The sequence below is a fragment of the Leptosomus discolor genome, chromosome 1 (genome assembly GCF_034619465.1).
Source record: "Leptosomus discolor isolate bLepDis1 chromosome 1, bLepDis1.hap2, whole genome shotgun sequence".
Classification (NCBI taxonomy): Eukaryota; Metazoa; Chordata; class Aves; order Leptosomiformes; family Leptosomidae; genus Leptosomus; species Leptosomus discolor.
Genome location: NC_141391.1, coordinates 9,277,769 through 9,300,837, shown reverse-complemented (window position 1 = coordinate 9,300,837; position 23,069 = coordinate 9,277,769). Strand labels below are relative to the sequence as shown.

Below are 23,069 nucleotides of genomic sequence, written 5' to 3'. Positions count from 1 at the left end.
TTTTTCCTTCACTTTTGCTGCAGAGCTCATTTGTCATCTCACAACTTTTTTACTTAACAAGATTAAGTTGTAGATGACAGGAAAATCTTGGGCTTAGGAAGGATTTGTTTGCCATCTGATAAGGCCCAGGTTTGAAAAGTATTGCTCTAAAATCTTTGTTTCATTCTGAAACGTAAGGAGTGTACCCTGCTATTAAATATCCTAAAAGACAAGGTGGATTTTCTTTCTTTTTGAGGACTCGGTTTCCATTTCTTTATATCCCTCGATGTGTAGATAACACCTGCGGCAGAGAGTTATTAGCAGAATGTAATAGATCATCATCAACAATTACTTCTTTTTCAATAGCACTGTTTTGGAAATGTCTTCAATCCTGAGGAGCATTGAGAGTGCCCGATATGTATGTGTAGCAATTAAAAAGCCAGCACAAAGCTGATATATTGACATATTTACCTAGATATAAGGAACTGGAACATTTCATTTGAAACTTGGAGAAAAACTTACATCATCAGCAGTGTTCATCAACACATACAACTGCAACAAAAAAGACACTGCTAATGCATGTGTCTGAATCTTCAGCTGGTTAAACTGTGATGGTGTCAGTGAGTTTAGCAGTGCTCAGTCAGTGTGTGCCTGAAGGGTCTGGAAATTGATTCCATTGATCACGGGCAATTCTCTCTAATCAGTGCCTATTTGTTTGCACGAAAGAAAACAAAACAGACTCCTGAAATGTTCAGAGTAAATTTAAAATGCTGCTCAGGTCTTCACCTGTGTCTGACATCGTCTCCAAGAAAGAACAGAAACCCTCTTTCGGCTTACTGTAGGGCATCAGCAAACACGAGTCTGACCATTTCACTTCATATTCAAACGTTTCTTTTGAAAAATCTTGTTTCACAAAGTAATATGTTTCAAAGTATTATTCAGTACAATGCTCAAAAGCTTGTTTGGATAGTTATTCAAGTAAACACTGAAGTACTAAGAATCAAAGGAAATACGCACTAGAGCTACATGGCATTATTTAAATAGCTCAGAGGGCTTTTATTTAAACAAGAGTGAGTCACTGTTGAATTTTAAAGAAATATGCTATTTAAGTCACCAGTGCATAGAAGGGCCCCTATCATTAGTATTTTGCTTCTTGACATTAATTTATAGCATTGTGTAATATTGCATCAAATCATTGTCAAACAGATAATGCCAGTGCTCCATTCAGAGCTTTCACATCAGCTGCAAAAGGACAGATAACAAGACTGCTTTTGCCTAAATAAAGCAATGCATCTGTTAGAGTCCTAAATGACTTTTTGCATGGGGTGTTCTTCAATTAAGAAAACTCAGGCAAGCTGTGAGTATGTGTTGGAATGAACCTTCACACACTGAATATGTAGGAGAGAGCAAAACCATTCATTACCTAGTGAAAGTAAAACCATGTCATGTAGGCTATTGTGATTCAGTAGCACTCATCAAAATATGTTCTACCCTCACTTAAAAGTAGGGCTAACAACCCAGATGTTATCAGAAGCAACTCCACAAAGAAGAATGTTGAACACCAAGAGCTGAGTCAAAGCCACACAGCCTGTGTAGAGGAGGCATCTGGCCCTTCTGCTTCCAGTTATCTTACCAGTTAATTTCATAGGGACTGGGAAGGCTGTAAATAAATTGAGCAAATCTTACCTTAAAGTTCCAGGAACTAATAGCACATATGCTACACAGCTCTTCTGCAAGAGTCCAAAATACAGGGCTAATTTATCCTCTCCTCATTCTCAAATAACTCTGTATCCCAAGTAAGATAAGAATTGTATATTTCTGCTACAGTAGCTGCTACTGTGATATTTCTAGCCAGGACTGCACACCAAACTGTCTCAGTCATGCTACCTTGGCCTGAGGGATAGAGCAGATGTTCTGAAGTTTCTCTTACCTTTCTAATGTCTTATCCCTGGATTTCACACAGTAATTTAACCACCGTAGGTGTTTATCTCTTCTGGAATGTGTCTTTAAATGGCCCAAACCACACATGCTCCATTTTCCAAGCTTACATATACTGTCCCTTTAAACACATGTATGTCCCTCCACCTGCCTGTCGAAAAGTAAGTTTGCTTTCCTTTAAAGCAGGTAATAGACTGTTCTGAGTGACCAGCAAGGTGTCAAAAACAGCCCTAAACAGTCTCTCCCACATACATGTACTAAGCAAGCCTTAAAAATCCTACCAATATTTTTCTCTCTGCCTTTTAAATTTCTCCCAGGTCTTCACAGTGCAGCTAATGCTTCTCCTCTCCAGTTCTCCCACTGTTGGTTGTAAATGCCCCAGTGGTTCCTACCCTCAGCTGCTTCTTTTGGAGGTCCCCAATCCACCCGCAAGGTTCCTTAGTTGCTTCAGCAGCAAATTCTGCACTGTTCCAGCCTGTAATATGTTATGGGAAAATCAAGAGGAACCTGGCATTCTTCTATAGATCAAGCTGTGACCTGGACACAAACAGCAGAGCTGTTCGGGCAGTGAGGTCAGAATACACCAGTGCAATCCCAAGGCAGGGCTCTCTTCTTGGAGATTAGAGGCTTAGTTTATATGCATCCCCTTTTATTTATTTTTGCAGTGACAGTGAGAGGCAGAAGAAACGAATTGGGCAGCTAATTTTTTTTTTTAGCTGCTAGTTGGCCATTCTCCCTGCGATGATGTATGACTCATCTGGTAGTTCTACCAGATTCTCAAAAGACAGAAGCTGGTTAGTGCCCAGTACAAGCCAAAAATACTCTCCTGAGACAATACAAGACAAATTATCGTCTTCTAAATGAGTTAGGATCACTGAAAGTATCTATTCATTTAAGCAAAAGGACCGAGCAGTACTTTCAATCCGTTACCCAGGCAGGTAGATATGATCACTCAACAGGAAAGAATCACCAACAAAGTCAGATAATGTTAGTCATATTCAAGATACATTTGATGTTGTGGTACTGCACATAATTCCTCCATACAGATGTGAACAGCACAATACTAGACAACAGAAAAACGATACACATCAATTTCTGCACCTTATCATAGGCACCTACCCACAGCAACCCACGAATCTCATTGAGACTAAACCTTAACAGCCTAAGTGGCAGTGATGCCTTATTCCAGTAAATGATGCAGTATTTCCTAAATAACTAAACAGAAACTGTGGCTGTCCAAACAAATAAACTACTAATTTGTTTTATAATGTATTGTCTTGCCCTCTTAAGTTTATATACCACTGTGTGATTGCAGAACTGGGCATTGCTCTGTATGCACCTGCAGAAGGGATAGGACTGACAGCTTTAATTCAGGAGTGGGGATCCCTTGTTCTAGTGAGCCAACACTCATCCTCAGGTGAACCACAGAATTTTTACTGTATAAGTCATTACTATTTTGTTTTATCTTACTAAATTTTATCTTACTTAGACAAAGAAGCTCCGCCTAAGATTATCCACCATAATCAGGTGCCATTTGGGAGCATTTTTCTCCCTCTCAAGCGCTACACTGGTACAGTAATAGCAGCTTGAGGGACCAAGTGCCTGCCTTGCATGGGCATCAGAGAAAGCATTCAGGTGTCCAAGCTCATGTGCTGTTAAATGCCTTTCCCATCTCCTGTGAGAAAAACAGGATAAGCAAGGTAGTTTTTTTCCATTGGACTGGATTCAGCCCTGGACCACCAGTGGCTGTAATTAGTGTTTTCATCAGACAGTCCCAAACTGTGCCATAATGAAATATTTTTGAAACAGGTGTCTACCATCACACTGTGTGCTCTGTTTTCTGCAAGGAACAGCTGGTTTTCCCCCTTATCTTTTCTCTCTTTTTCCCCTCTTATAACTGACTATATTTGTTTCATTACAATTCAAACAGAAGCTATTTTGATCCACAAGAGAAGAAAAGTATGCTTGGATCAGCCTAGAAGCTGCCATTCATGGTTTAAAAATATGGCAGTCTAAATATCATATCGTATATCAGCACGTCATGTCTCAGCATCAAAATCTTGAGATGAGCTTTTTCAGAAGCCTGAATTGAAATTTCTCCAAAAAATTCACCCTGTTTTCCTCAGGAAATCTTTCAAACTTTCCTTCTAATTCTGAATCTGATTGAAATCCATTCAAAGCACTGAAAAAACAAGTAAACCAAAAATTTCAGGCTTGAACTAACTTGAGCAATCCTAGCTGTGAAAACTTCTTCAAGGTCTGACTACTGCTATGTTGCATTATTAGGAAAGCCCCAGGAAGACAATGAGTTTCCAGACAAATGGGAATCCTCATCAGATTAAACCTCGCCACTGTTACACACACCATGCCAAGGAGCTCCAAGATGAAGTCCATGCAATTCCTATTGCCCAGATAACAAATTTTGACTGGGTGAAAGCCACATCCATGAATAAGTGGATAGATTTGAAGTCATGGCCATCAAGCTGTGATGAAATGTTTTTAGAATATATGTGTGTGTTATCAGCATGAGAATTCAGATGTAAATGTAGATGTAAATTCCCTGTGCCTCAGGAAGAGAAGAAGTTACCTGAGAGATGAAACAGGGCTGTTATTTGACATGGAGCTTTCAGTTCTTTAAAGACAGAGTACAAGAAAACCCGGGGGAGTTTTGTGGAAAGCTGAAACTGGCTTGCATTCCTCACGTGTACACCCATTGAGAAAGATACTGATCGTGAGTTTCTGCCACAGCATATTCTATTGGGACACATTTATTGTAGTACAAGTGCCAATTTTGTCTTCATTTATATGCAGCTTGAACAATTTCTTTGACACATTTTGAATGATGATAAAAGAACACCACACTTCACTTCCAAACTAATTTGTAGAAACTTTTTACTTACCAGGCTTTGTCAGGGCATGGGTTATAGGTTCATCCAATTTTCACAACCAAGGGGCTTAGGCACTCTGGGTGATCTGATTGGTTCAGCCTGTCCATTATGTCAGCATGGGTTGCTTTCCTGCTGGAGCCTGGTGAAGCCATTCTGTCTTGTATAAAATAAACACTGGTTGGAAAAGGCAGAGAGCTATTTTCTAGCCTCGTGAAAAGAAAATTATTTTTAATGTCGGACAATGGCAGAGGAGAGATTCTGGCCTAAGTCTGTTGTACCCCACAAGAACCCCATCCATTATGTTTTTACATTAGCTTTTCACTAAAAGACCTTTACAAAAGAATAGAGGAATAATTTATTGGTGACTTTTAGGTTTTTAAATCAGCTCTTGCTTGTACAGAGAACTAACCAGGAGATTATTGAAGAATGTCAATCAGGAGAACTAATCTTTAAAAATTTACGTTATAGAAATGACTGGCACAATCCTTGAACTGTAGCAGTGACCAGCTTTTAGCCATTGCTTCCCTCAGCACAATAAATCTGAGTAGAAGCTGAAAAGTGAAAGTGCTGCACAGAACAGGCCTAGAGATTACTGTAAGGCAAAAGATGTTACTGAGAAATCATCATGTACCATAAAAATAAGTTAATTTCTACGGATGCTGTTTGAGGGGACCATCAACTACAAATTGCACAGAAGAACTTAAATGGCTTTGTACCATGAGGTGATGGCAAAAAAGTGAGGGTTAAGCTTCTTAGATGACAATGTCATTACAGCAGGTAACAATTTACATGAGGTGAAGGTTTGGCTCAATGGATATTGTTCTTATTTTAAAAAAACAAAATCTAGCCATAGTGATACAAGATACTATTTATTTGCTTCACAGTCTTGATAGAAAAGAATTTTGATGCATGCAGGAAAAAAATATTTGACTCTTCAGAGTAAGTCTTTATCCTTTTGACTGATTAGTTGGCATTTATTAATTAATTAGTTCCCAAATGGATCATTTGGAGCTATTTTAATCTAATATGCTACAAAAATTTAGATTGAGAGATTACTGAATGGTTTGAGTCCTTAATTTTTCCCTAAATAATTTAGTCTTGGTGTCTTTTTGGACAAACTTGATACTGTGATTAATTGAACTTCAAATATTGTGAAATAACTGAAGAATATTTAAAGAAACTCAGTGAAAGGTATTAGGTCTGAAAGATTTTGATAAATCGCTGCTAAAATATTTCATCTGTATAACAAATTGATATTCTTGAATGCCTTGATTACAATGATTTTTAATTTATGTACAGTGCTAGTGTTCTTGGTTTGAATTTTCCCCTCAAATTTAATTACAATACTGATTGATTGATATAAATTGTTTGGCTGCATAAACTGAGCACATGTATTCACAACTAATTTTTTTAATTATTTACATTATTAAGACAGTGTCTCCATCATTGTGAACCAAGTATCATAGCTGAATTGTGCAAATTATATTATGTTGTAAACAGTTCCCTACCTACTGTTACACAAATATGCTTTAGATTGCAAAATACAGTCTCGCTGGTGCACTACAAAAAAAGAAAAGGAAGGAACAGTGAAGATGGGATGCAATAGCTTCATATTTTTTTAGGGGAAAAAAGAGCTAAAGAGGAGTTTTCTGATTTTTAACAGTAGTGTCTACCCCTTTTACCTTTTTTCTCATCTTCAAGTCAGTATACTAAAATTCTGGTGACAAATAAACGTCACCATATACTATATCAGTATTGCCCCTATGAGTCACGCTGAAGAGCACCCAGACAAGCCATGCAGACAGTCTCACGTCCTTTAGCATGCATGATGTAGATCCTATTGCAAACTACCACCTGATCTGAGCACAGGCTTGTCTACCAAAGGAACTTCTAGTTCTTTCTAGAGCAAACTTTGATATGAACTGGCATTGTAATTAATTTGACAAACAGAAGACTAGGACATCCATCCTCCTTCCAAGGCCCAAACAAGACATGAGCCAGTCTATGACTATGGAAATACCTGCATGAATTATAAAGAATGGTATTAGTGCTCAAATGCTGAAAGTTGATGTGTCCTGGTAGAAGAGCTGGAATTTCAGCTGACTTAGAAATGCATTTGATTACAGATGTTTTTTAATAACTGTGACTGAAATTCAAGGCAAGTGTCTGCTAAAATATATAAACACAAAACTCTCTTTTAATTTGCTGTTGTTTCAATTATAGCATTATAAATTGCAGTCATTATCTGGTTTGCTGCCAGTTGATGACTTATAACACAATTATACATTGCCAAAAAAAATTAAGTCATTTTACACTCTACTATCCAATAATGAGGTAGCAGAGAAAGAAAGGTTAAAAATCTAATAAACAAGCACTAAAGATGCAAAACATTAGACAACAAAATTGAGTTAATATATTATACAGCGTAGCATAACAGATCTAAGTAATAAAAAGCATCGGAAAAGAGAAACTTCTTGTAAGTTAGCAAATAGAAAAATGTCGTGTTAAGCTCGATGTCATGGTCAGGTGTTGCAAAGCAGGCCCTCACCCATCCATTTCACAAACCTAGAGGAGTTTCTAACCTTCTAACCTTTAAAATGCTTCAGAGCAAATGAGGGGTAGCTTCCTTTTCAACATAATGAAGGAAATAATGAATAAAGTATTGAGACCTTCCTGTGGCATCTCTATATATACCTGAAGAAGAGAGGACAGAAGTTCAGCGTAGTGAGTAGAATGGGTAGAAAAAGAAGACTTGAGTAAATAAGACCTTGCTCTACAAAAGTCCTGTACAATGTCCAACATTTCAGAAATACCCTTTCTGGAGGAAGGTAAATAAACCTGCTGGTAGTATTTTGCTATCGGTCTGACCTTCCCTTGAGCCAGTATAATGCCTCACATATCATTCCATCAAAATGTTGTTTTAATTTACCAGCTGCGATTACATATAATGGCTTAATTAGAAAAAGTTGTAAAAAAAAAAAGGAAAAGATTATTCTGGACTTGCAAAAAAACAAATTGTGTGTTTGCCTTTAAAGTAATTTTGCTTGCTGAAATTGCACTATTGCTGTATAAACAATGTTTATATGCTGATTTTTTTTAAAAGGAACAAAAGCTCCCGTGCTTAACAATATATCATTTATTTTAGCCATTATATAAATAGGAAAATGTCACACAGTAAGTTAAGACTCCTTTAAAAGTATTTAGTGCAGTGTGATGCAATGTCAGGACAGCATGACCAATCTCACAGAACTGATTTTCAAGAACACCGTATGTTTGTAGTTCAAAACAGCCCCTACAGAAACAATGCTATTTTTCATATTTCGTTCTTTACAATTTATGTAGAAATCATACACATACTGCCTTATCTAGTCTAAAGGCCAGCCTTAACTCTGCTGCTATGAAATGTGAGTTCTTCATCATTCCTTAATATCAAGACCCAGTAATATTGCAGGTGAAAACTACTACTTGTGTGTAATATCTGAGAATTAAAATATATAGCTAGGTTTGGAAAGGTGAATGGCTTTGTTGCATTCAGCAATCTGTCCAAGTTCCAGGCACAAGCACTTTGAAAATTCTCTGTAAAAATGATGGAAAGCAGAAAGACGGTATTTCATCAACACTGTAAACCCTTCTGAATCCCCTCTCCTCTTCTCCGTTAATTTCAGGGCTTTCAAAAAGTCTTGCTTCAGGTTTATTCCAAAATAGCCAAAATGAGAGGTCTAGGGTTCAAATAATAGATATTACCTGCTTTGATTATTGTTAACTTGTGGAAAAAGCTTGATTTAGAAAGAGTTTTAGACACCTAATACAATTTTCAGTATCCAGACTAAAAACTGGAATCCCATTAATTAACAAAGTTCTTAGGAATTAGCCACTGCAATGCAGAACTTAAGTCCCAAATACATTATTAGCTCTTGCTCTACAATGAGATTTGGCTATACAACCTCTCTCCTCTTAAGTGTTTCTGTGGAAACACCACTTTTCATCAGGACATTACTCCTATGTGGATTTACTCTGTTCCACTGGGGTTAACAGTGCCAAGCACACATTTGGTGCTCAATAATTAATAACATTTCTGCATGGCAGTATGAGATTGCGTTTGAAATATGGATTAATGACAGCTCTCCATCTCGAACGCAGCAAATTAACTTTGTTTTGCATTACATTAAAAAAAAAAAAAAAAAAAAAAAAAAAAGACATCCTGAGATACCTTTTAGTAAGTTAAACTTTTTACTGAAAAAAGAGAGAGAGAAAAAAATCTCTTGTCTAAGAGTAAAAGCCAGTTTCTAATGGCTGAGATTTTTTTACAGACGACAGACTATCTGGAACAACTACTTTTTGCCATTGCAAGCACTTGTCTTTTGGGCAGTCTGTCTCAGCCAGTGTAGTGTGGACATTTTAACAGAATCTGTGTACTAATACCCACATTCTACTCATAGACTATTTTTCAAGGATTTGACTAAGTCTTTGACCAGACTATACAGAAACATGGGCTACGGCACATCTTCTAGATCTGGCCCACCACCATCCTTCAGATACAGGATATACTACCATACGGAATGAACTCCTGGTCAAGGCATCCAAGACTTTTTGTGTGGAAACCGGGAGAGAGCAGGGGCAGAAGGAGCCATGAGCACACCTGAATCTCACCCTAACGTAAAGTCAGGACCACTAGGATACCAGCACTTGGTTCTAAAGTGTAGGCATAGTCTAATAAAGTCCGTATCTAGAGACTTATCAGCTCTTGTCAGTCCAGGGGCCAACACCTTCAGTGGGGAAAAAAAACCCACCATACAATATAGGGATCTACACATTAAAACTGGTTTCTACAGCATTGTAGTGGTTGTCTATTGGTCTCACTCAGGATGACAATTCCCATATTCCCCCTTTATTTCCCATAGCATCCATTAATTTTGGTCTACAAGAGGAGTTTTGCTGGAAGGTGAAGAAGGCAAGGAAAAGGTCTAACAGTCCTTCAACCCTGAGCAGTCAAGCTGGTGTTTCCTGACATGTATCACATGTACCTAAGTTCACTAAAAGCCAAGGCAGTAGAGACATGGTTTCTCTCAGCCCAGGAGTAAGTTTCTTTCTCTCTACTGATCTCCTCTGGAGAGTACAGGGCACTGTTGTTTAAGACAGAGCGATGTGACAAAGTATTTGCCAAATGGACAAGCACCACAGTGACTGAATTACTGGGAATTACTTCTCAAATTTTCTGTCACTGATCAACATTTACAAAACATACTAGTATGTATCATTAAGCATTTTTCTTAAGACAACTCACCCCTGTGCGAAAAAAGTCATAGCCCACAATGCGACACCCAAAGATCCCAAAGAAACATTAAAAATGACCCAAAATCTTTTAAATCCTTCAACAGAATTTAGTAGCTGCCTTTCTGCACAGAAGCAAAGTCTCCTCTCTCTTTTCTCACCAATATATAATCTTGGAATTGACAATGAGAAAAGAAAACTATTCTTGCAAATACTGCTCACACTGTAGTGTTTTATGCCTCCTCCATACATCAGCTGAAATGCCAAATTAATTTTCACATTAACAATTTTTATGACAACTGCAAAGAAATGTTTGAGAGTTTTTTTCTCTCCTCAGATCAAATCTTTTAAAGCAGTCCTTTGTTTTAAGAACCAGGAAGGGGACATTTTTCTAATGCAAGACGTTCTGAAGCAAAATCATATTCTTTATCTGCTCTGAAATCTGAAAACTCTTTTTATGCAGAACCTGGTGTGCCTTTCAAGAATGGTCACTCAAAGAACTTTGCAGCTTCCATGCACTGGTGAGATGCACGTTCCACACTAGAGGGGTTGATTAGAGTTTAGCCATTGTTTTCTTAATTACATGGATATTTAGCAGTGAATGAATGGCAGTGGAGCAGTTACTAGGCTCAAGTCTTTGAGGCATTCTGTGACAGCATACTATTTCTGATGGTGTAATATGCTCTTGAGTGGATGGAAAAACTTGAGAGATTCGTAGTAGTCTCTTCACTGACTTTCTGGCAGTGAAATTTATGCTAATTAGTGGTGAATGGACAATTTGGGGGGGGTTCCTTGTCTGGTTCACATGCATCTTAACCAGGGGTTCTTCAGGATGGAGTTACCGAGGACACTTACCTCGTTTCCTTCTGTTGGCTACTTTTTAGTATTCAGCTTATTGTGAGCACTTAGTCTCCAAATCCCTTCTCTTACTCTCGACTTTTTCTCCTTCTGTCTTGTTGGGCACAGAGTATCTCTTTTGGTTATTGAGTCTGTATGTAACTGTGTTTCCTTCCTGCTCTTCCTAAAGTCTGCTTTCTTTGATGTCTAACACCTTCACCTCAACTTTATTTCCTTTTCTTTCCTGTGAAGTTTCTACACACTCTTTTCTCTTTGCTCTTTCTCCCTGGCTACCTCAATTGAATTTGTGTGCTCCAGTTTGACTTCCTTTGTATTTTCAGTGAATTTATCTACTCTCTAAGCCCCTCCACTTTTTCCTCTGCTCTAGGAATCAACTTCCATTTAATACGTATGTGTCCTGCACAAGCTTCATGCCTATCTGGGAGCACTTTGGATTGCCTTGAAACCTTGGTAGTCAGTCCGCAAAACTCCTGTTGTTCCTCCTTTCAGTAAGGTTATAATTTCTAAATGAAAGGACTTCTCTGCACTGAGCACACCTCATTTTACTGTCTCTGGTTCACTCTCAGATTCACTAAGCTTCTTCCTTAGTTATTTATGCAACATACACTGCCTCTGAGGATCTACTACGATTGCATCCAAAGTTTAGCCTCACTTTTTGTGTACTCAGGTTATTCCTCTTTTACAGGTTCTCTTCAAGGTACCTTTTGCTATGTAGATCAGGTTAATGGACAAGCAATAAATAAGTTAATTATTCTGTAATGATAGCAGTGTTAAAATGTACAAGCTTCCCCACAGAAGCATCTTCAATGCTGACATCCAGTTAAGTGCTCAGAGAGTAAGCGATGTCCAGGTCTTATCCTGGTACCCTAGGCAGGGATTAATTAGATCCTCAAGTATTAAACTGTTTGTCCAAGTGAATTTTTCATCCAAGTGCACGGTATGACATTTAAAACATTCACAGTACTGTACTGGGCTCTAGGATTGGGGTTGGTTTCACTCGATTTTATGTCTGCATTTCAGCAAGTCATCTAACCTCCTCATATTGCTCATGGAAAGAGGAAGGTCCATTCACGACATGAACTGTGAGCCCACCCAAATTTTACCTAAGCAATCAACTACACTGGTGCTTGCTTTGACAGCAGAGGAACAAGTCAAGTGTTACCGAGATGGAGGATCAGAGAGAAAGATTAAGTTAGGATTGAGAATGTGGCCACCAGCTGATTTCTCATTGAACCTGAATTTAAGTGCTGTTTCCCTTAAACTGTTCAGCTGAACATTTTGGACTAACTCCAAAAAATATTAAAGACAAAAGGTTAGCATGTTATTTATTCTGCAGAATATTGTAGCTCCTCCTATATATATGTATATATATAAAAAGAAAATGGTGAGCACCTCTGCTGCATAGCCCGTTTGCTTTAGCACAGGTCTGGGGTTTGACACAGTTATTCCACCGCTCCCATGGCTGCTTTGCACTATACCCCACCGCTACCACAGTAGCATTCATGTGCATGGCCCTTTGCACAGCAGCTATCACAGAAAGCTGAGCACACAATCACTTCTTTCTGTTTGCTCCTGTTGTTGTCGTGATTTATTAGGTACAAAGGCAGGAGACTGGCCCCGCACAAGTCGGAAATAGAGTGTTTCACCCCAAAAGGGAGTATGGGGAATGGTGGGAGAGCTACAATGACCAGGTAAGCAAACAGCAAGTGGCCTTAGAGCAGTGTGATATGTCTGTAAACAAGAGGAGCAGCCCTGGGACAATGCCAGGCCAGATCCTCTGTCTGTAATTCCTGTGCATACCATATAGTATGTTTAGAAAAGAAAAATAAAAAAGAAATGGCCACTGCTGGTTTCTATGTTCCATCTGACCACCAAAAAAACCCTGCACCATGTTCATTCGAGTGATCCAAACCACGTGTCCTGTGTGATGTTGTCATAATATGGTGCTTTGGGGAGGAGAAGCCTTACACTTGACTCATTAAGCCAGTAGAGCAGGTGAAGAGAGACGGCATTCAAACTTGGAGTGAGCAGCTCCAGAACTTGTCTGGAACAGTGGTCCCACTACATATGAGGGATTACATTAGGTTTCATCAAAAGAGGTTTTAAAAAGAGCAGAGAAAAACTGATTGATGAAAACATTTTCAATATGAAAATGTAGGTTCTTCTCAATAAAAATATCTTGGAGGAAAGTGCTGAATTTTACAGTGGTTTTAAGGAAGGGTTTCAAACCCATTTTAAATAGAGTTCAGAACATCTTTTTTCATAACTTTCTCCATTTAGTTTAATTTTTGTTTCAAACATTTCAGTTTTGTTTTGGCCATTATATTTGCATGACATTACGCACCAATGCTACAATTTTAATGAATATCAAATACTACATTTTTTCAGTGTTACTGGGATGAACTGTTTCAATATGGCCATTTTGACATTTTTGTATTGAAATATTTCAATTTATTTAAGTCTGTAAAATACTTGGAGATATCAGCTATTCATCTCATTTTGAGTCCAGTCAGATTTCCAAATGTTGAACTCTCCCGTAGGACAGAAAATCCATTTCTCTAGATATCTCCATTAATAAAGGAATAACCCACATGTGTCACAGATGATTATAAATCTTTCATGAAACCATACTCTTAATAAGCATTGTATCATTGCGTAACATTCTGGTACAAGTTAGCAGCATTTTGATTACTATTTATTAAAAGATCTATTCAGTCCTTATCAACCCCTGTAAGGTATTTATAAATGTAACCTTAGAGCACAGTACGACCAAATTATACCTTTACTTTTCCCAAGTGTTACATCACAGGTGAATTTTGCCATTGCAGGAGGGTGTTCAATTAAACACACAGCGTTATGTTCCCCTTGGGTACAACAATATTCACTCATGTACATAAGGCTATCAACTATAAGGCCCCATAGCACACACCTGGGGGACTCCTGCTGTTAAAGTAACATCAGGAACATCCATGGCTGAGTGTTGTACAAAATAGATACAAGCCTGTTATTTTTTGTCAGATGGGATTCTGTTTCTTGTCTGTGTGTTGTCTGGATTTATTTTTTTCCTACATTGCATTGCCTCAGTGATATTTATTCTTCATTTAAAAGCTATCTGTAGTCATTACATAAGAGAATTTTGAAGAGAAGAAACGTACATGTAAATGTCAAACAACTGTATTTTGTTGTACAGTGTTCAGCTCTGTTTTGCCTGGCCATATATATATATATATATATATACACTTGAAAAACTTTTTTTTTTATATTTTATATCTTCACAGTGAAGAATCTGTTTGCATTCCAGACTGTAATCGATCTGAGTCAAGTAGAGAGGAGAAAAAGGTTCCTGTTAAAGAGGATGCCCTAACAGTCAAAAAGACTGGAAACTGTGTCAGTCTAATAGTTCCACAGCAAGACTGTCAGCTGCAAGACCTACTCAAACAGTTAAGAACACCTGCTGCTTAACAGAGAGTGCAAGTGCCTTTGATGGCTGTGTTTTGTTGTCTCCAGCCACAGTGTCTTGGCCAGTGGTCCTTGTCAAATTCCATGAGCTAAGTAGAGTTGCCACTGAATAGCCTGGGAACCTCCCAGAGACAATGTAGATGTTGCAGAAAGGAAAGTAGGTGCCATTCTGCTGTCTCAGTAAGTATCAGACCAGTGCTAGAAGTCACTGGGATGAAGTGCAGATGGAAAAAGACAGATGCAAGGGTCTGACCGTTTGGGAATAATGAAAAATTCTCATCATCTTACAGGACAAAGAGGTCCCATGATACTGATCAAATCCCACCTACATCCTTTCAGTCTCAAAAATGCTGTGCAATTCCATACTGGACAGTATTGCTCAGCTTATGCTTTCACATCCCTCATGCAATGTTATTTTTGTGTTCCAACCCTAGCGTCGATGCTTTTCACGTTAGGGCCTGACTATCTCTGTATATTAGTCTTACAAATGACGGGATTTTTCAAGATGAAAAGTGGCATAAAAATAGAGGTGATGGGTATATTATGTGATGCTTTGTAAGGCTCTTTCTCATCAAGACAAGTTACTGCGTCCAGCATCACCTGTGCATCATTCACCTATATCTGATAAAATCAGTTATGGAATAGGATGTTTTATTAGGCAAAGCAGGCATCATGACATCCTTCTTTTTTGCATTTCTTGCATGATGTTTGCATTTCTGATTTGATTAAATGCAACGAATAAGAAACTGCTTAATAATTCACAAGAGTAATTTTTCTGTTGGTAAGTCCCATGTGTGTAAATACCTCTGTAATTATTTATCAGGCATGCCAAACACCTGAATTTCCTCCAATTCTATGCTCTTTGCAGAGGATAGAATTCAAATCAACACTTGACTCTGGACATACAACTGGGAGAGTTAAATGTTTCTTTTCCTTTTTTTTTTTTTTTCTTGTGCACTGCTTGTGCTCCTGATTTCAGGGTCAGGTAAGCTGATGGTTCCTATTTTTCCCAGTTTCCATTCATACCTTTAGCAAATTATCAATGAAAAAAAAATGAAAAACCATGATGACTAAGCAATGTTGAAAGCATCTTAAAGCTTTCTGCATCAGGAAGCAGAACTCACAGTTCAAGAGGTGGCATTGTCCTCTCCATCCTGTGAAAAGGATGCTCCAGTGTACCAGAGATGTGCTCAGAGATGCTCAAAGTGACATTTTTTGGATGAGAAGCAAAACCCAGCACTAGCTGCCTTAATTAATGATTGCAATGAGGTCACAGTAATAGAGGAAAGAAGTTACATCTGGTATCAAAATCATTTTTGCATTTTGGATCATGGTAATAGGTGTCCTAGAAATGTTTCATTCAGATACCAGACCCTTAATTTCCTATTCTAAGCAGGCATGCTGCAGCTGCCAGCATTAGCGTTGCTGGTGGCTGTGTTGGGAGGTCATTGGCAAAGATTCTGTCCGCCGGCTCTCTCTCACTTCTAGTTTCTTTCAACCTTATATATTGAAGTCATTCATATGAAAGTCAGCTCTGATTTTCATGAGGAAAGGAAGTATCAACAAACTACAGTTCATGGAGTAATACAAATAAATGTGCTCGCTGTTGTTAACAGAAAACAACTCTGCAAAATAATTGCAAAATATGTTGTTTACTTCTAGAACTCAGGACAGGACAAAATGAATTTTTGCCCTGTATCATTCCTCTTTTGTGTTTCATTGCTATTTATCTCCATAGAACAAGCAACATGGGAATAATTTAAGCTTGAGTGATGTATCACTAGCAGGTATTTGTGTGTGGCAGAATTGGCTTTCACCCAGGGAAACAGTTATATAGGCATGTAGAGTTTTCCTTAAAAGCTGTTTAAAATGAGAGGAATAGAAACAACATAAACCATTGCAGTAGTAAAACTGACCTAGTTTAGATACCTTTAGGTTTCTCGGCCAGTTTTAGCCAGTCACCAAGGTTGTCCTACAGTCCCAGGAGAAACTATGACTTCTTCATACAGGTATACTGGAGTTCGCCACTTACTTCATTTCAGTGTTTTTAGCATGTTCAAGGCACTTGTGTTCTCCCAGGGATCAAGAACTTGGGTCGCTACAAGCAAAATATATATTGATCTGAGACTGGTTCAGGTGACAAGACTAGAGAAACAAAATACACATGTGCTTGTACGCATCACAGGCACACACACCAATCACCCCTTATGAAGAGTCAGTTTTTAATTAAATCTAAACCCTTTTCAGGCAAAGTAATTATATCATTGATTCTGCAATAAGGTTTCAGCAGAGGACTCTAAAAGGACAACAGCTTCTTATGATTTATTTTGAATAACAGGAGTTCTCCTTGGCAGAAAGTTGTATGGACTAAGTAAAGTACAGAAGTGTATCCTGCTTACCATTGCCAGCTGCTTCTGTTAATACGATATAGGGACTTCTTCCTTAAAGCGAAGAGAAGACTGTCCTTAAGAAACAGGCTTTGTCTTCACAGTTGGAGCATTAACTATGTCAGCTTCTTAAAAAACAAGATACTGCTTCAAGGTTGAATGCAACACTCTATTTTAGCCATTGAAATATCTGAGCATAACTGCTGCCAATTTTAGCTCACTAGAATTTAGACCAGAGCTCTGAAATGTGAACCTTCCTGCATGGATTTATAAAGTAAAGAATTTGAAAGAATTCCTTATTATATTTATATGAGGACAGGTTGCAAACAGATCATAGAGGACTCCATCAAGTTATTGTCCAGTATCTGTTTTCAGTTGTATCATTTCAAATCTGGAATCAAATACTGATATTGGTACATGATAGAGAACAGAAATTCAAAAGTTTCCTTAAATTTTTGTGTTAATCTCTATTGATTGCCCTTGTATTCCAGTTTCCACTGGGGAATAACAATACATAGCTAGGCATTCTAAGCTTTCTTAGAAAATAACAAATCTCATCATTTTAAACTGATTTTCCTATTTCTTTTAAAGTTATTAACAAGAGAATAAGTGACTTATTTTCAAATTACACATGATTTCCCTAACTGTCCCAATTCTAGTCCCTAGGCACTCATCATCAGAATTAATTTTAGAAAATGCAGGTAATTAATGAGAATGGCATCCTTGCTAAAATATGAGAGTTTTCAGCTGCTGTGACTGTGAATTCCTCTTCCTGTTTTTCATTTCTTCTGCATTTTGAAGGACCTCACAAAACACATTTGCTTTAATAGCATCTAGCTAAAGAAACCCTGGTGGCAGAGCTGCGCCCCATCTCATAAATAATCATACCACAGACAAAGAAATGATGAAACAAAACTTCCACTACCTCAACCAAAAAAAAGGACAAAGTGATCTTTTCTAGACAATTAAAAAACACAAACAAACAAAAACCTGTAAGAGGAGGGGAACATTTTCCTTAACACCCAAATGGATAAAAAGCAATTAATATCCTTTATGAATACAGAACAAAGCCCTAAAGACCAAACTTAAGAGACTCTAAAAAGACTAAGTAAGGGAAGAAAATGAGAAACAATACTAATTGCTATTCTATCAGCAAGTAGACAATGACAGAGGAAATATTAGAAGTATCAGGGACTTCAAAAGCTCTCTCATTTATACCACTTTCATTTCTTGTACATATTAAAACATGGTAGGTCTAGCAGGCTGGGAAAAAGCCTAGCTATCAAAATCAAAGGAGCTTTTAGTAAAGAGGCTCGAGAAACAATTAGTATGACTGGTTCTGAGGAAATCCCTCTTGTACATAAAGCCGAACCTAATTAACCTGTGGTGAAAGAAATTAAAAATATGTGCCATGCAAAAGGCTTTATTTTACCAAAAAGAAAGTGTTTTGCTAACAATTTGGGTTGGAAATTATGTCACTGATTGGAGTTTCTCTTCTACAGATATGACCTGTACTCTGCTCTATTCAGTGCATGGCACCAGCAGAAAAGCAGAGTGGGGTAGAAAAATGTGTATTCAGCCAAACTTAGCAGTGGAATTCCTTTGGGAGCTCAAAAGCATAATTCTTCTGTTCTAATCTGAGGCAGCCAAAATCTGTTTGCAAGAAAACTTTAAAATTTCACGGATCTAAAGTTTCCCATTATCAAAGGGTCATGGCAGAGCTGGGCATAATAAATGTAAACAATTCCATTAGTAGACATCATAGTCTATGTCTCTGATCTATCTTTATTTCTCTACTTTTAAATTGTGTGCATTGCAGTGCTTTCCAGTTAACTTGACAGAGTAGCAACAAGCACTTAGAGCAGGATCTTAAGGTACCATCACTGCAATTGACCTGTAACCCAGCTCCATATCAACATGAGAAAACAAGTGGTGCTCCTTTCATAGACGTGATAAATGATTGCACACCTCAGTCCAGTGTTGATTTTGTAGTAAGTAGGTGTAGCATGATAAAGTGGATGATACATTTCTGAGATAACAATTCCAATTGTTGCTGGGCAAACTACTAGGATTTTAACTGTAAGTTCATTCCTTGCTGATAAATTGCTGCCTGCTTCCTATTCTGTTTTTTAAATCAAGGAATTTGCAACTAATAATGGTCAAGTCTTTCAGGCTTTTGCACAAAATTTACATCAAACAGCCACTGGGTCTCCTTTAGAGCCCTAGGATCTCTATGAGAGCCATACATACAGCTTCATTGCCTTTAAGCACAATGCAAAGGTGGAAAATGAGTGCATCAGCCAAGACTAACCCAAAACTAAACTGGGAACCATGGGGGCTGGTAACAGTTTCTCCACTGAAGATTTAACTGTCAGCTGCCCTTGCTGAGGGCTGGATACACCCCCAGATTTCATCCTTTTCCTTTCCCCAGGCTCCTCAGCCTCATATCCCTCCTTAATAATTGTCTTCTGAATGGTGACCAGGGAGGGAGTGATACATACCTTTCACAACCTCTTACAATCTGACCTTCAGTCAACTGAAAATGTCTACGTGCATTCAATGCTCATGAACACACTTAAAGCCATAGGGTTTGAACACCTGTACGAAGCCAGTGCTTGAAGTCATAAGGGGTGCTAGAATAAACCTCTTTCTTTGGGCAAACATTTCTATTCACATTGACTAATCCTTCATGTTAATGGCATTTATTTCACCTCTGTGGCAGACAGGTCTGTCACAGATCCCCCTGATCTCCAAACTCAGCAGGAGTTGAGAGACCCCACCAGGGAGGACATCGAGGATTGGAACTAGGCCCTCTCTTTCTGCCACATCAAAGTTACAAGAGCCACGTCACCCAGCCTTCTGGTCCAGCTCAAACTCAGCAGGAGCTGGGAGGAGGTCCCATGGTCATTATATCAGAACTAGCAGCAAGATCTCGCCTGCCAAAGCATCCAAATCCTGCTCCTGATGCTGGCACCAGTCTCCCACTGAGCTCAGGACTCAGTATGACCAAGGAGCCAGGGCTCTCAAACACCTCTCAACGCCCACCGAGTACATGTTGCAGTAAGAGAAGCTTGCGAACCTCAGAGACCACAGTTTTCCTCTGGAAGACATTAGTGTCAGCTCCTGTTCAGCTCAGAATCGCATCCACAGAGATGCGAAGAGTCAAAGTGATCAATGCTACAGATTAGATTTTGCTTTTCCTTCTTGCTCTGATTGAGGTACAGCAAAAGGAAGGGATTGTCTGAACAGCAAATTACAAGCCACCAGCTGTTCTGCCTGGCATTTTGGGGGTAGGTGCATAACAGTTAACTTCCAAGATCTAGATAACAACCTGGTGATCACTGCAGCAAAGGGGTGAGCCCTTATATACTCATACAGATCATCTCCCAGTCTAGCCTCTCTTAAAATACCCACTGGTTTACGTTGTGTTTGTCTATTGGATTCTGTCACGCTGCTTTTGAAGGGGAAAGTTGTTGGCATACGTTGTGTTACATGATCCATCATAATTCCATGTAATGTAATCATGGATGGGAACTCACAAGAAGGTTTTGTTTACGCTCAGCACACAACTTTTTTTTTAGATGACCGGAAGAGCTATTACACTGATAGTGTGTGGCCAGCCTCCACATGAAGGCTGGTATAAAGTCATCTGTGTTTAGTAAACTATGTGTCTTGCAAACTGTTACACTGCAGGCTAACATGTAAGTATATCTATTTCAGGCTTAAAAAGCAAACAAACAAACGACAAATTTGTGGTACTCTGCCAGGGTCTCCAATGTGGTTGTCTTTCCAAAAATCCTAAATGGCTGTAGCAAATGTTTTGGAAATCAAAGTGAATTGTTTAAAGTTCTGTTGCATTTTATATATAAATCATGCTTATTTGTATGTGGAGACTATGCTTTTCCTGTTGACATCATTTCAGAGCCATTGTTTGTTTCAGCTAAGAAATAGTTCTAATGGTCTTTCTTAATCCCAGGAACTATAGGTTAATGTACGTATAAACACCAGCTCATCAGCCTAAGGAAGATGTAAAAGGAAAGGAGTGGTTTCACACTATGTCTTTGTAAGTGCCGCAGCTGGCTTTCCTTAGGTAGCAAGAGGAGAAATAAAGGCAACTTTGATAAAGAGCAGGGTATGATGGGATCTAAAGAGAAATTACCCTAAGAGGACTCATTCTGCAGGAGAGTGGAGCAAAATGTTTATTGCTGTGTCCAAACTCAGGTCAATGTGAGGAGCTGCTTGGATAGCTTATCCATTATTTCTTTCCTACTAGGAATATAGTTTTATTCTCTGAGCTGACCTGCAACTAAAAAAATTAATTTCTTTAAGCTAGTGGTGGCTAACTTACCAAGTACCTTGATGAAGAAGAGGCCACCCATTAGAAGCATCTCTCCACCCACAACCTGTGTAGTGCCTTTCTGAGTATTGCTCCAGTACTTCCAAGTACTGGAATATAAACAGATTTTTTTCCCAGCCATAATCATAGAATCATAGAATCATAAGAGACTACGCTTGTCCATCTCCCAGTCCACACTCCCTGCCCCATGCCAGGAATCCACAGCCAGTGCCCCACACCAAGCTCCTTACCACTGAATGCTCTCAGGCCAGCCTACACACCTGCCCCCTACAAGCCAGCCAGTCCAGGTCTCTCACCTATTCCCTTCAATCATTTACTTCTTCCCCCATGCATCCCTCAGCCCCACAGGCCCCCTTCCTGACATCAGTCCAACATAAGAGAAGCCATCAAGCTGCTCCATCCCCCAAGACGGACGCTGCCTGTGTCGCAAGGGCAACAACGGAGGGATCAGTGGTGGCCACGAACTAGCAGAGCGTAGGTCACGCCTGAATGCACAAATGGCTTGTTTCCCTGGAACATATAGGTATAAATGATAGATACAGATATATTGCAATAGATAGACACAGATGAAATTACAGTCAGCTTTGTGATGAACATAGGCTGTGGGATACCACATACCCATGGGATAGGTACAGTGATTATATTTTTAACTTTGATGCAAGTTACCATCTTACCTCATTTCTGTTTACAGCTCTAATGGGAAATCGGTTTCTTGGGCCCAGAACGAGAAAAGCAGCAGAGGAGCACATCTTTGGCAGCGGTTGTCAATCCACATCAACAAAAAAGAGAACCCCAATCAAACTGCAGTGATCAAGCCTTTTTCTAAAAGCACAGATAGTAGCCGACATAGTAGCAGCGCTACATTTCCTGAGGCCAGTGCCAAAACACTTTACGAGGTTTCGGAAGCAGAAGAGCAATACCCAGCTCAGTACCGACCGCAGACTCCCTCACCTATCAGCACCTTGAGCCACAGAACTGCCTCCGTTAGCCGAACAGAAGATGATGCCCCTACCTTCCAGTCAGAGCCTCCTCAGCGAAGTAGCTCCTCTCAAGGCTCCCTCATGGAGCAGATCAGTAGCGTGGTTACTCGCTTTACAGCCAATATCAGCGAGCTGAACTCTATGATGCTTTCAACAGCCACTCCAGGGACAATGGTGGCCACTCCTCTCTGCTCTTCATACCTGATTCCACGGGAAATCCAGCTTCCTACAACAATGACCACGTTTGCAGAGATTCAACCACTTCCTGCCATTGAAGTCAATGGCGCTTCACAGTCAGCTAGGAAACCTTCAAATGGCAGTGTCAAAGAAGGCACTTCAGAGACGCCATCAGCCAAGCAAGACCTTGAGGAGTTGGTAGCTTTAACTCCTCCTTCTCCTTTTAGAGACTCCATCGATTCTGGAAGTGCATCTCCCAGCTCTCCGGCTTCCGAATCAGCTCTTTGTATCCCGTCCTCCCCAAAGTATGACACGCTCCTCATCAGAGATTATACTCAAAGTTCTTCTTCGCTGTGAATGTAGTTCAAGACAACGTTGGATCTCAACAACTACAAGCAAGTAGTGAGGGGACAGCCAAGCGTTCAAGATCTCCAGTGTTTACGCAGATAGAGTGAGAGGCATTGGGTCATCTTGTGAGAAATGGAGAGGAAGAAGAGGAATTACTTGAGAAGTGGAAACATCAGATTAATTATGCTGTTTTAAAGACAAAAAGACTCTTGGCAGATTATCGTGGCCTTAAAAAAACATGGGCTTTTCACTGAATCTATTTTTGAGGGCTTATAAGGAGTCTGTTAAATCAGTTACATACCAAGTGCTTTGCTTTAGTATTACAATGAACCGTGTGTACAATATACGGGGCGGGGGGGAAACTAGATTGTAAACAACTGTACAATGGTTTGTTCGTTTACTCTGATTCCTTACCCAGAAGTGAACC

At 39.1% G+C, this 23,069-nt stretch overlaps 1 protein-coding gene across 3 annotated transcripts in view; it reads left to right on the top strand.

Moving 5' to 3' along the window:
- GRM5 (glutamate metabotropic receptor 5) overlaps positions 1–22,651 on the top strand; it is a 272,147-nt gene extending 249,496 nt beyond the window's left edge. The window contains exons 8-10 of one of the 3 annotated variants that reach the window (XM_086481708.1): positions 12,530–12,625; positions 14,213–14,374; positions 21,829–22,651. In XM_086481708.1, the coding sequence (XP_086337834.1) occupies positions 12,530–12,625; positions 14,213–14,374; positions 21,829–22,651 (1,081 nt within the window). The remainder of the gene's footprint in view (positions 1–12,529; positions 12,626–14,212; positions 14,375–21,828) is intronic. The other 2 variants (XM_086481709.1, XM_086481710.1) reach the window with 2 other exon arrangements.
- Positions 22,652–23,069: the final 418 nt, after the last annotated feature.